The 14762-nt window shown below is 42.7% G+C and overlaps 1 protein-coding gene across 2 annotated transcripts; it reads left to right on the forward strand.

Moving 5' to 3' along the window:
• The first annotated feature begins 860 nt into the window (after positions 1–860).
• On the forward strand, positions 861–14413 carry LOC111875363 (probable cytochrome P450 6a14). Of its 2 annotated transcripts, none has more exons than XM_023871562.2 (5): positions 861–2499; positions 3543–4513; positions 5790–6011; positions 12008–12259; positions 14002–14413. In XM_023871562.2, exons 2-5 carry the CDS (start codon positions 3583–3585, stop codon positions 14172–14174), a joined length of 1578 nt encoding a protein of 525 aa, XP_023727330.1. In that variant the 5' UTR covers positions 861–2499; positions 3543–3582; the 3' UTR covers positions 14175–14413. The 2 variants fall into 2 exon arrangements, with proteins under 2 accessions (XP_023727330.1, XP_023727329.1); XM_023871561.2 differs by having other exon boundaries at positions 861–2453.
• Positions 14414–14762: the final 349 nt, after the last annotated feature.

Below are 14762 nucleotides of genomic sequence, written 5' to 3' on the forward strand. Positions count from 1 at the left end.
TATTCGCCTCGTTTTAATTATAATTTATTACAGATTTTACAATAGAACAAAGGCTTCGTATGGCCTTTATAAAGGAGAACTCTTCAGAAAACTTATCAAATAAACGAAAGAAAATTAAGGGAACGAAATACGCAATTACTCATAGGTCGCTTTCTGTTAATCAGTTCGTGAAACTGCAACACTACGGAGAGTGCTTTCTGCTGCTCCGTCCCCACAACTTAAACCGGTAAAATATTTAGCAATTTGTTAGGCCCTCACGTTTCAGCGTCAAAATATGACCTTCATGCTATGCCCTAGATTACGTGAAATTACACATTGCTCATACAACATGGTAGAATACACGGTGGACGGGTGTAAGTGTTAATAGGTAAAATGATAAATGATAACATTTTAAATAGTTACAAATCCTTTGTTGTTTTCACGTACGCTTCATCTGATTGTGAAGTCTGAGTTTCAAACGTATGTGAAGGTCAAGGTCTTCTAGGTAGTGATGCCGTTTTGTTTGGTAGACATGTCCCTACGATTCAGAAGAACGTGCTGACTCATTCTACAGTGTAGATAACTATAGAGAAGAACGCAGCAAGTTCCTCTGACCTGGCCAAGGTCATGTGCCAGAAAACATGTAAATCTGTTTTCACTACTCTATGCGTAATTGGGGTAGGTCACGGTAGCCGAGCAGGCTAAGGCATGCACGGTCTTCGCTCTCTCGGAAGCCGGGATCGTGGGTTCGAATCCCAATCAGAGCATGAATGTTCTCTGTGTGTGTGTGTGTGTGTGCGTGTGCGTGCGTTTTCCTGTTTGTGTACAGGTAGAGGCCTTGCGACGAGCTAATCACCCGGCCAAGGAGTCCTACCGAATGTCTAAAATCTAGTAAAGCGAAATGAAACGGAGAGTTGCATGGATGTAGTCCAAGGCCCAAATTGGAGCTGTTACGCCAAAGGAAAAGAATTCTTAATTGGGTTTCATACAAATCAGTGTTCCTGAAAAATTTTCGGTCTCGTTCGGTAATACATAACATTCCCAGATGAAATACATTTGTAAATACTCCAACAAAAGTTAATCCCAAAACTCAACCCAAATTCACATTCAATTGTACTCTTACTGGTCATTCTCATTACAGATTCTTAAAAATCCTAGGAGACAGCAAAGACAGTAAATAAATACATAAATAACAGAAATGCTCTGAGGAGAAGCCATGCTGCTGATAAAGGCGCGGAGTGCAGGTGTAACCTAAAGGTTCCACATTTCACCTTTACAGACAAGCGTGTCCTTCCCATCGTGTTAAATTGCATCAGATAAATTACAACAGTTTGAAATTTATCTCTTCCAAGAAGCGAGATACATTGAGATTGCACGTTCTAGACAATATCGTCCGGCGCACTGAGTTATGACTAAGGGAATTAGATTATTCATCCTTAATTAATTCACGCAGGAGCGTTTTCAGTAGCTCGGGTTATGTAGCTGTCGAACGCAAGGATGAAAAGTGGTTAAGATATTTGAATAAGATGTGGAAGGAAGAAACTTTGAGCAGGTTTCAAGTAAAACTTTCTATCCCAGCAATATCCTGCATGTACTGAAGACAACGAATATCACTATAATATTGTCACTATAGGCAGCCTCTGGACAGAGATTTGAAGACGAATCTTCCTCATCATGCAAGAGGGGAACTAACCACTCGTCACAACTTTGGTGGTAGAAACAAGACGAAATTTACTTTATTGCTTAAGTGTAAACCTCTCAATAAGAAGTCGTGTATTTGATTTTGAACATAACACATATCAAATGATGGATAAAAATTATTTCCAAATCATGCGTTCATTTTATTCAAATTATGCAGGAACCGTACAGGACACGTGAATGGTTATAAAGCCGATAATCTCGCGGTAACACAGTTCACAATGAAGTTGTAATCTCATTATTATTTTTAGTGGGGTGAGACTGAGTCCACATGGTACGGCGGCCTCTACTGGCTTACTGAACTCATGCCAACCCCCTGTGATAGATAATGGTGATTGTGGAGCAATTGGTGGAATAACGATTGGCAGCAGAAATCGATGTACTCGGATGAAACCTGCCCCCATGACCAGAACTGGGCTCGAACCTGGTCCGACGCGGTGGGAAACCAGAGACTAACTGCCTGAGCTATGGCGCGCCCACCAAATTTCCGTCTTGAAACATCAACGATAGAAGCTGTGTAACAATGACTTGCGCGATAATGACCTCGTGTGTGTTTGAAGGCTACCACTTCAGATACGCCGAAATAGGCGTTGCCATATGAAGGCAGTATGACGCAACAACCAATCATATGGCGAGAACTGACGTCATAATTTTCTGCTCGGAAATTATGGCCACATTTGTGCTAGTACGTCAGAAAGCGTGTTGGAAGTGCGACGTTCAGGACAGCAGATTCTTGGACCCCACGTATAACACAGCAGACAATCTTGTGCGTACAAGTTACGTGTTGTACCTAAGATTACTGCTCAAATAATACAAATGATTGTAAGTAATAAGCAGAACCGACAGTTGTGAGAACTGTAAACTGTTGCCAGTGGCGCTCCTACTCCTTGTGCATTCCTGAGTGTTCCTTCATGTTTACTTCCAGTCACAGCATACTGTTGATAAAGCTAATCACCGCAGCCAACATTACAATGCATGGAGTCTTAAGCCGTTTTGGTGACGAAAACTCAGTAGAATGTTACACTGCTTCAAATCTTAAGCTCTTAATCATCTCCCACGCCCCTTCCGGTCATAGGAACAAGTCACGTCTGACAACTCCGACATTGAAATATAAACTGAACGATATAAACGTATGGTTTTCTGAAGTTATGTATATAAAGATAAATTATTTTATTGCTTTACGGTCATGTTCTTTGTTATTACTATAGATTATTACGTCATCATCATGATCACAAACTGTAGACACTCATAAAGCTTAGCGTGTGTTCAAGTGATTTGTAAAGTGTGGACATTAGCGATAATTACTTGTAGTTACGACTTGTGCTTACAGGCCTTCACTAAATCCAACCATAAGTCGAAACGCGTCTGTAGTCTCTCATACACGTGACAAAATATGTATAAGAATTTTAAATGTATATGTTTTAATGCAGCTTTGTATTATTTATATCTTGCAATTCCGGTATAATTTATTCGAGAGCCGTTTTAAAGGATAAATGGATAGTAGTAAAAATGTTTGGTAGTATCTGAGAGCGACATAAACGTTTTCTGGGAAAGAAGGTAATTGAGTACTTTAGAATATCGGAAAGGAGAACAAAATGGGAAAATACAATAAAACTGCCTTCTAGGAGCATTTCCTTCTCAATTCTCTTCGTTAAACATACCTAATGTATAGTGTATGAAATAATACATATAGATATCGTGGTTTGTAGCTCGTGCTGTTTTACTTTATTTTGATGAGTTCCTTAACGTCTCTCTTAATCTCGTATGAAGTTTTTGCTTGCACTTGTATATATATTTCTCAGTTTTGTTGAAAAGTATTTTACAGTCGACTTTTCTAATCTGAATTCTAATGAATTTTTCAACAGGCCGGACCTTTACACGTTCAGCAGAGTCTTACTGACAAGTATGGGGTTGCTGTTTGAGTCACTTTTTCTGGATGTGGGGATCCTGGTGGCTTGTGTCCTCTCAGTGGTTTACGCCTATTCCAAGTGGTCATTCTCTTACTGGAAGAAACGTAATGTACCGTACGTCGAACCGTGTTTCCCATTTGGAAATTTCGGGGAGGTGGCTTTAGTGCGGAAACATTTCGGATATTTCATGAGAGACATTTACACAAGGCTTGAAGGGCACAGATATGGAGGAGTTTATATGCTCAACAGTCCGCTATTATTACTCCGAGACCCTGATCTAATTAAGGATGTTCTAGTTAAGGATTTCTCTACTTTCCATGATCGTGGTGTCTATATGAATGAAGAAGTAGAACCTCTGACAGGGAATTTATTTTCATTACCCGGAAAGCGATGGAGAAACCTTAGGGTCAAGTTGAGCCCAACTTTCACATCCGGGAAGATGAAAATGATGTTCCAGAGACTTGTAGAATGTGGAGACGAACTCAAACTATGCTTGGAAAATATTGCGGGAAGGGGAGAGGTTATTGAGGTCAAGGATATTTTAGGTAGGTTCAGCACGGACGTAATTTCGTCCTGTGCTTTTGGTATCGAGTGCAATTGCCTGAAGAATGAAAACGCGGAATTTAGACAGTGGGGAAGAAAAATTTTCCAACCATCAATCAGACAAATAATTATGGCAATTTTATCAAATACTGCACCAATTGTGTTAGATAAGCTAAAGTTGTCTACTTTTGATCCAAACGTTTCCAAATATTTCCGCAAAATGGTGCAGGAAACAGTTGAATATCGCGAAATGAATAACGTGAAGCGCAATGATTTCATGCAACTGTTGATACAGCTTAAGCAGAAGGGCAGCTTGGACTCCGAACAGGGAGCTGAGGACCGAAGTGACGAAGAATTCAGTGGAATTGGTGAAACAGCGGATGGTATGTACACACTCATGTCGGCAGTTTCCCTTAGATAAATTTAGCTTCTATGTGCATCAACTTTCATGACACTGGACTAATGCTGAATTTTTTAATTTATCTGTCTCTCAAAACGATAGAACGTAATTCACTTTTGTCGGTCCTTCTACATATGCTTCAAATACTTTTCTTAAGTAAGGGCTACTTTTATTACGAACGAAATCAAGATGAGAAAGAAACTTTCTACTGATGCGTGGTTGCGAGGTATAATGAAACTAATAAAAACAGATACATTTCGAGGGTGTGAAGAGGACTGAATTGGCTCATTATTTAGTTAGACACAACAAACACAATTATACAGCTTCAAACTTGATTACAGTGTATTTATTGACAAGTTGAATATTGTTGCGTGGCCAAGGAATACACTGTAACACTTACTTACTTAGTTCCGAAGTCCTGTTAGTTCTGCTATTTTAATTCTGTTATTCAGTTTATAACTGTCATACTTAGTTCGGTACTCAGCCAGTAGAGCCGGTCTCGCTGGCTGGGCGGGACTGATGGTAAGCACCAGTACCGGCAGGATATAGACGCTGGTAGAAATCACAGAGGGAAGCACAATGGACCACTACAGGTCTAAGTGCATGGGGAAACCCGACCTCTCTAATAACTAACTAACTACTTAGTTCGGTTAGTTATTTTACTAAGTTCACTGTGTTCATTTAATTAATATGGTAACATAAAACGGTGCAATGACGCCTTGAGCACAGATTTTCTAGTTGTTTATTTCATATAAACTTGTCACCGGCATATAGAGAATGGCTACATAGCAGGAAAGACGCATTTACAATGCAATTTTCTGCAAGATTTTGGGAATATAACTGAATTCTCAGAAACATGCTTACTTTAATTGGTTCAATTACTGCTCCTGTCGTTAGCAAACTCCTAATTTTGGTTGCCCGGCAGTGGTTAATTTTACCGAACTCCATGGAGCCGAATTCTTCCTGAGAAGCCAAGAGTTGGGCAGAAACAAAAAAAAAATCCCAAAATTTTATTGAGCCCGAAGTCCCATTACCGTGGTCAAAAGAGCCGGATGCATCCAATCCTTAACACGTCCGTTCCATGTCTCCAACATTCATTTCACACCGAAACATATAAGTGTATACATGTCATTTTATCTCTTCTGTTAAGTTTGTTATACTGGACAGCTTTAATATTCCAATAATGTCTCAGTTAGCTGGTTTAGTCGGTTTCTTGATTAGTTAGTTTATGAAGTGTACAAGTATGTACCACTCTACAGGTCTGTCAATGAACTCCCTGGCTGCCCAAGCTTTTGTCTTCTTCCTTGCGGGTTTTGAGACATCCTCGACTACCATGACGTTTTGCCTGTACGAGCTGTCAGTAAACCCAGACATACAGGAGCGCCTGCGCACAGAGATCGACATGGTGCTGGAGAAACACGACGGGAAACTATCATACGAAGCCATCCAGGAGATGAGCTACTTGGACAAAGTTGTATCAGGTAGGACAAACGGCACGACATTCTCTCCTACTCTTGTCTGTGTGCTGTATTCTAAGTTAGTTTTACAAGCGTCGCCCTTTCCCACACTGAAGTGATGTCCACGGACTGTACTACTAGGAACCGAGCCCCGAGATGGTAGTTGAAATTGTTCTCTGCATCACCGCGTTCAGCCTACTGTTTAACGGATATAGGGCAGAAGGTTCTTTACTCCGTAAAAATCCAGTCGGCATGGGAAGCAGTTTGCATAATCAAAACAGCGACATCTGACCTTTGCAAGTAGACCTGTCAACGAATGTACTGTTCGTCTGCTGAATAAGACTGAAACTCATTAATCGGCTATTTATGTAATCAATCTCTATCGAAAATTCCAAAAGTATTTAAAATTGTTAATGGTTGTAAACTATATGAATATGTAATTTTGTAAGCGCCCCCCTCTCCCCCCAATCACCTGAACTTGTTAGAGAGCAGAAGTACCTACAGAAATGACTGTTTATTCATTCAACAGCTAAAGTCGCCATGATGACAGTGAAAAGAAATCGTTGGAAACATACTATGACCTATTGACTCTATGCAGTAACTGTTGAGCCACAGAGGCCTATGCTGACGCGCGCAACGGGAGGGTTGCTGATTGCATCGGCACGTTTCTAGACGACAACTCCGTGAACTCTTGGATAGCGCAACAGAAGGGCGAGTGACGTCACATATCCCCACTCATCCCGTAACTACGCAACGCTCGGTAAACACCCAATCCCGCTAGGCTGTGACCTAACGCAACAGTGACAACTATCACTTAACTGGTTTCTATTGAGTGCGCTGGTGGGCAATAGGCTTTTTTCTGTGTGGTCAGTGGGGAAGCTACATAACGAGAGTATTCGTCAGTGTTGAGCCAGTCCCCCGTGTGGAGGCGGGGTCAAATACCTCCACCGTGACCACACGAGTCATAGGAGGCGACGAAAAGGGGAGTCTCATATCTGAGACAGTAAAATATGGTCGCGAGTCCCAAGGGACTCGGACCCGAGAAAGACCGCGCTGACAAAGGCCATCAGCATATGTAAGAGACAGACCCGTCCTCTCGTCAGACAGGGCTCCCCACAAGACCGTAACTATCAAACGGTAATAATTAATGACACCAAGACTTATTGACTGACCGTCAGTCGCAATGTGACTTTGACTTCCACCTGTTAAGCCAATATGAGTTGTTGAGTTGTATCGAGCGAAAAGGAATCAAGACAGTTGAAGCCTGGAAGTTACTACAGCAGGAGAAGTAATTGGGATACTGAAGTTGTGAGTTATGTAACTGCGGATAAAGGTGTGCAATAAATTCGCTAGATCCAAGGCCGGCGTGAAGTTATTTGTCGCGTCACATACACAGAAACACGTGACAACTGGTGTCAGAAGTGGAATTCGAACCCATGCCCACCAGTTGTCACGTGTTTCTGTTGTGTGACACGACAAATAACTTCACGCCGGTCTTGGATCTAGCGAATTTATTGCACACCTTTATCCGCAGTTACATAACTCACAACTTCAGTATCCCAATTACTTCTCCTGCTGTAGTCACTTCCAGGCTTCAACTTTCTTTAATCCATTCACTTGATACAGCTCAACAATTCATATTGGTTCAACAAAGTCAACGTTAAAGTCATATTGCGACGGACGGTCGGTCAGTCAGTCAGTCAGTAAGTAAGTCTTGGTATGGAGTCCCATCTTAGGCTCATAACAGGATGTTTATTACTGTTTGACAGTTACGTTCTTAGTTTTGTGGAGCCCTCTCTCTGACAAGAAGGCTGGTCTGCTTTTTGTATGTGCTACTGGGCCTGGTCAGCACAGTCTTCCTCGGGTCCAAGTCCCTTCGGACTCGCGACCATATTTTACTGTCTCAGATCTGATACTTCCCTTTTCGTCGCCTCCTACGACTCGCATGGTCACGGTGGAGGTATTCGACCCCGCCACCACACGACATAAGTCAAAGTCACATTGCGACTGACGTTCGATCATTCTGCCAGCTGGGGCTCATGATCAGAGGTTTCTTCTTATATGAAAGTTACTGTCCTGTCCATTTTGGGCGCCCTCTGTGACGAGAGGTCGGCTCTGTCATAATGTCAGTCATAGCCTGTATTAGTAAGTCCATTGTCTGTATTTATATATATATTTACAAATTTAATCCTACTTCCTACTTCTGTGTACAATATATACAAGGCCTCTGTCAGTCCAGGCTCAGTACAGCAGATTATGCCCTATTTCTAGTAGTAATCGCTACCACGACAGTCTAGTCACTTGAACGGTCTTATGACTGACCACCTCCAAGTTTAAGCCTTTATACTTTCTGTGGCGGGCTTCGCCTTGTCCGATGTTGCGAACATTTTCATTATCGTGATTTTGTGTGACGTCTGCTTCTTGCCTTCATAATTTTGTTATATAATCTTATACGTACGGAATTTTGAAAGCCATGCGTAAATCGCGGACCGGTGTGTGGCTTGGAAAATTGTCAATGGTGCGGAGAACCTTGTTTTGCAGGCGCTGCAATTCATTAGATGGGTGTCTACGGTTCAACAAGTCAAAGTCACATGACGACTGACGGTCAGTCTGTCTGTATGTCTTGGTGTCGATCCCCGGCTGGGGCTCATGAACAGATGTTACTTTTTAAATGAAAGTTACTGTCCTGTCCAAGGGGGGGGGGCTCTCTGACGAGAGGTCGGGTCTGTCATTTGTCAGTCATAGTCGATAGTACTATACGGCTCAACAATTCAAAGTCACGTTGCGACTGACGGTCAGTCAGTCCAGTCAGTGAGTAATCATGACCAGATATTTATTATTACCGTTTGACAATTACGGTCTTGTTTCTGTTGGGAGCCCTCTCTGACGAGAAGACGGGTCTCTGTCTTTTGTATATGCAGCTGGCATTTGCCAGCGCAATCTTTCTCGGGTCCGCGTCCCTTGGGACCCGCGACCTTATTTTACTGTCTCAGATTTGAAGCTTCCTTTTCGTCGCCTTCTACGACTTGCAGGGTCACGGTGGAGGCATTCGACCCCGCTTCCACACGGGTTGCCACTGGCTCGACACTGATGAATACTCACCTGGACAGCTCAACAAGTCAAAGTCAAAGTCAGTAAGTCTTGGTGTCGAGCCCTATCTGGAGCTCATGACCAGATATTTATTACTGTTTTCTCTGTGGGGTGCCATTTATAACAAAGAACGGGTCTGTCTTTTGTATATGCTGCTGGCCCTTGCCAGCGCAGTCTTCCTCCCGTCCGAGTCCCTTGGGACTCGCGACCATTATTACTGTCTCTCACGGTTCAACAGTCAGAGTCAGAGTTACTTTACGACTGGCGATTTACTGCCAATCAGTTCGTCTTGGCGTCAGGCTCCTTGAGGAACACGACCAGAGATTTTTTCCCAATTGAACTCTTGCGGAAATAATCCTTATGTAACATCCTCTCTGACGAGAAGATGGGTCTGTCTCTCATGAATACACTCAGTGTATATTTCGCACATATTATATGTTATCGAAAACTCTTCCTTTTGCTTTACACACAAGTCCTCTGTCATTACAGGCTTTACAGAGCAGATCGTGCCTAACTTACAGATCTTATGCTACAATGAAAACTTAGTCATTTGAACGGTCATAAGCTTGACCACCGCCAAGTTTAAACCTCTTATATTTAGTGTCTGGCTACACCTTGTCCTATACCGGGAACGCGTTCATTATCATGAATTTGTATGACTCCATCTTGTCGTCTGCACAATTTCGTTATATAATCGTATACATACGGAAAGTTGAAAGCCGTGTGCAAGTGGCGCACTGATGTGCACCTTGGAAAATTTCCAGTGGTGCGCAAAACCTTGTTTGGCATGCGCTGCAATTTTAGGAGGTAGGTGTCTGCCGCTGACGGCTCAACCCTGACGAATACTCTCGTAATGTAGCTTCTGCACTGACCACACAGAAATCAGCCTATTGCCCAGCAACGAACTCTATAGAAACCAGTTACGTGATAGTTGTCACTGTTGCGTGACGTCACAGCCTAGCGGAGTGGGGTGTTTACCGAGCGTTGCGTAGTTACGGGATTAGTGGGGATATGTGACGTCACTAGCACTTCCTGTTGGGCTAGCCAAGCGTTCACGGAGTTGTCGCCTAGCAACGAGCCGATACAATCCACAACTCTCCCGTTGCACGCGTGCCCCGAGGCCTCTGTGGCTCATCAGTTCCTGCATAGAGCCAATACGCGACATTGCACCCTCCTTAAGGCTGTTCGTCCCGAATAGCCCAACGGTGCATCCCCGTTCCTTTTGTTGCAAGGGCTGTGCTTTCATCGTTTTTTTTCTATGTCATGGTGTTTCTTTCCTTCCGTTTGTCCGTTCTCCAACCAATACGTCCGCTCCTTCGTTAAGACCAGCTCGTCTGGAGCGGTTTCCTGCTAACGTGCCAGGAGGTCCAGTTGTATTACAGTCATCAAACATTTTCTCTCTCTCATTCATTTAGTCTCGCTGTGGAGGTCGGTGCTTCTACGTTACCGGCTCCTCCTCTGTTCCCTGTTTATCTTTCGTTTTGGATGAGGTCGACCCCTCAATAGTGGCCAGTCCTTGATTTTCTGTGATCCACTGGAAATCTCTACTGCTCGTTTCCTGATATCCAGACCTAGTGTCGTCCTGAGGGTTCGGCTGGCTGTTCTCTCGTTCGCAAGATGCAGCCGCCGTCTTGTGTGTTGATCCTTCACTCCAGTGCTGTCCTCCGGTTCCACCTGACGTCTCTGCCCTCTGAGGGCACCTCTTGCAGCGCTGTTCCTAGTCTGGTTCTTCCCGTTGATGTGACCCATGCACCGTGCCACTCCTGCACGGCAGGTCATCCTTCAGAGGGCGGCGACAAGTTTCTTCCGGCACCCATCCTGATTTTGTGTCTGTTATTTCTTGAAAGCATCTCTCCTGCGTCGTGCCACTGTTGCGCGACGGGACGCCCTCCTGCAGGCAGCAGCCATTATCCTTGGAGGTCCACAATCTCCTCGGGTCAGTTCCTTAGGCTCTCCATGTCGCCCTGCAGCTTGCTTCTTGCCCCCCTTTGCCACTACTTCCGTCATTTGACCGCTTTCACAAGGGCATCTTCCTTGGGGACTTCTTGATGCTCTGCCGCATCAGGATTCCTGTCCAATGAGGTCAGCTCTTTTTCTTCTAGACGCGCCTCCGTCGTTTCTCGGCAAACCATCGTCCCTTTGTCTTCTGTTTGATTTCGGCCACCATCTCCTTGTGGCTGGCGTCAGTCTTTTCTCGCATGGCAGCCATCTCTCCTCGTCAGGCTTTCATGTCTTCTAGCAGTTGTACTTGGCCAGCTCTCATTTCCTCTCGCATGACCAGCAGGAGTTTCATTATTTGATCCATCTCCATAATGCGGCAGTTTAATGCACTCGTAAACTCAATTATTTGTTCTAAATTGTGGCGTGTTTAAGTTCGTAACCAATTCTAACACCAGTTGTCACGTGTTGGCTGTGTAACGTGACAAGTAACTTCGCACCGGTCTTGGATATAGCGAATTCATTGCACATTCGCTCTCAGACTTGCACAGTTCACAATTTAATTGTCCGGATTGCTTCTCCTGCGATAGTCACTTCCAGGCTTCAGCTGTCTTCTGCGGCTAAATGGGACAATACTTATGAAACCTGTGAAATTTATCGTATTGTTTGCCCTAATTCGCCATGTTGTGTAACACTAATTTCATAAAGTAGATGTACAAAATCACGTGGCCCTAAGGTTTGAATCTGTGTATAAAAAAATCACTCAGCTAATAATCAAAATTTTCATTCTGTTTACAGACAACATTGTATTGCATGAAAAGACCCTGAAAATTGAATTCACAGAATACTTTTAATGCCATTAAGAAGTGTATTTAGGTGACAGTATAGCCCCATGAAAAATCATGTCATAAAATTATATAAAACGTTATATAATACAAACTATATAAGTTCCCGAACACGTGTCTCAGATAAAACAAACGCTTCTGTTTCAGAAACTCTCCGAAAATATCCGCCGATTTCAGGGCTAATGCGGGAGTGTTCGAAGCCATACAAAATTCCGGGAACAGACATTGTTCTGGACACCCGAATGCGGGTTCTCATACCCGTGATTGGTCTTCACCACGACCCTAAATATTACCCCGAACCTCACAGGTTTGACCCCGAACGGTTCAGTGAGGAAGAGAAGCAGAAGAGACACCATTATGTCTACCTTCCTTTCGGAGAGGGGCCCAGAATTTGTATAGGTAAGTTCCACCCATCAGCAAGTATTTGATAAAAGTGTTATTGAATGTACAAGGATCTTATTAGATGATTAACATCATCTCTTCTTATTTGGCTCTTAGCCTGTTGCGTCAGAATGTTAGTCTCTACATTTCCAATGCTGATTCCAGTGACTTTCCTTCATTTAGGAACGATATTGTTATTCCAGAAAAAGTAACTGATTACTGAGTTCATTTATTCGGTATTTTTATTTCCGAACGGACGACTGTCATTTTCATTGATCTTTAGCTTTCAGTTCGCTCCAAAAGATATTTATTCTTAGGATGTTTTCCGAAGAATATGCTTAATTTTCCTAGTAACATTTACATGCATGGCTAACTCTCGTTATACAGAGATATTGGGTTTTCGGTCTTTATCCAGCGTCCTGGTTTTAAGATAAATAAGAAAAACACGACGTTTCGGAAACTGGATCTGTTTCCGTCCTCAGGTTAGGGAAAACACCTATTCGGTTTGGTCCCTTAGAAAGAGCTAGCCTCAATCACTTTCTAAGGGACCCAACAGAATAGGTGTTTTCCCTCGCCTGAGGACGGAAACAGATCNCAGTTTGATCTATTGTGCTTCCCTCTATGATATTCTACCAGTCTCTTTACCCTACCGATAAATGGTGCGTACCATCAGTCCCGCCGAGGAAGCGAGTTCGGCCACATGCGTAGCGGTGTCTATAATTATAGACACCGCTACGCATGTGGCCGAACTCGCTTCCTCGGCGGGACTGATGGTACGCACCATTTATCGGTAGGGTAAAGAGACTGGTAGAATATCATAGAGGGAAGCACAATAGATCAAACTGGTCGCGGTGCATGGGGAAACCCACCCTCCTTAATTAACTAACTCACTAACTCTCGTTATATTTGAAATACCTGACTCTACCTGTAATAACTTATATATATATACATTATATACGTGTATAAGCATCCTGATGCTCTTTCTTGGCTTGTAACTTCTCTTTTGAATTACGAATTCTTTTGCTCCAAATTGACTTACGTCTGACACTCATCCAGAGGAAAATACTTCATTACAAATGAATGTTAACAGAAGCGTTTCAGTTTATGCGTAATGAATTGTGTATCATTGCTTTATATGTGTGCCAACAAATTTTCCTAAGGATATGCTGGTAATTTTCCCAGTGACCTTAACGTACACACCTAATTCACGTTAGAGCTGAAGTACATGTTCTTACCTGTAATACGTATTTTATATATATATATATATATCCATTCTTATGCCCTGGTAATATTTTTCATATTCATCTGTGTCCACATAAGGCGCAAGAATGGTGGAAAGGTACACTTAAATAGAGAACGCACACCATAAAAATTATTCGCTTTGCGTATTTATGTTTGTTATTCGTTACTGTAAATACATATGTACATAACGTTAGGATACAAACACCATAAAAATTTCATTTTTATCCCTTATTCTGATATTCAGTATTTTTTATATATTCCTAAAGTTTGGAAGTCACTCTGATAAAAAAATTAAAATGATTTCATTAAATACATGCCATATTGAAAATTATTTCGTGTACAGGGCACGGCTTTTAACAAAATCAGGACTGTAACCTGTCTGCCAGTTTTCGTCTGATGAGTAATTTCTAAACATAATGATAAAGTTCATATGAACTGTTTTAACTATATTTAGCATACCTCATGTAGGCGAACTTTTGTTTATGACTAATTAACCAGTGCATAAATATCGGTTCCAGGGATGCGGTTCGGATTGATGCAAACCAAGGTGGGACTGGTTTCTCTTCTCTCCAAATACCAGTTCAGTGTCAGCAAGAAAACGCCTGTTCCTCTGGTGTTCGATCCCAAGTTATTCATACTGGCTCCTGCTGGTGGGATGTGGCTGCAGATTAAAAAGAGAAGCATGGAATAAGATGAACTCCTGCTCTGAGTACAAGCAACACAAGCCTTTACGACACACCACATTCATAGTCACTTCATCGTGCTCAATTCAAAAGTCTAAATGGTATAAATGGTTAAGAGTTCCAAATAACTTTATCAGGTGATCAGTCGCCGGGTTCAAGCTTAGGTCAGGACATGTTGGATTTGTGGTGGACAAAGTGACATTGGGGCAGGTTTTCTCCGAGTACTTCGGTTTCCCCTGCTAATTCTCCTTCCACCAACTGCTCCTCACTCATCATCTACTCGTATCATCCGGGGCTGGTACTATAGGCCAGTTAGTGACCGACGTACCAAGTGGACTCAGTCTCGCCTCACCAGAAGCAACTGAAAAAAAAATAAATAAAACCTACAACTAACCTAGGGCTTGAACATGCCAGTGGGCGAGTGTCGTGAAGCCAGGCGTATGACTATATATATGTATTAATGATAAGTTTCAATCCACACGTTACAATTCCTACTTCTGCATGACTAGCAGACACCAACCACCTTATTTGAATCCTAAAACAGTATCCGTTATTGTAGAAAAGTTTACCTTTATGCTGTTATACATAATGGCGAT

This window comes from Cryptotermes secundus, unplaced genomic scaffold (genome assembly GCF_002891405.2).
Source record: "Cryptotermes secundus unplaced genomic scaffold, Csec_1.0 scaffold2174, whole genome shotgun sequence".
Classification (NCBI taxonomy): Eukaryota; Metazoa; Arthropoda; class Insecta; order Blattodea; family Kalotermitidae; genus Cryptotermes; species Cryptotermes secundus.

What these genes read in the sequence shown, in the direction of transcription:
- LOC111875363 (XM_023871562.2), top strand. Translation starts at nt 3,583, where the DNA reads ATGGGGTTGCTGTTTGAGTCACTTTTTCTGGATGTGGGGATCCTGGTG. An exon ending in AATTGGTGAAACAGCGGATG is followed by an intron (nt 4,514 to 5,789) that starts GTATGTACACAC and finishes ACCACTCTACAG; the next exon opens with GTCTGTCAATGAACTCCCTG. An exon ending in CTTGGACAAAGTTGTATCAG is followed by an intron (nt 6,012 to 12,007) that starts GTAGGACAAACG and finishes CTTCTGTTTCAG; the next exon opens with AAACTCTCCGAAAATATCCG.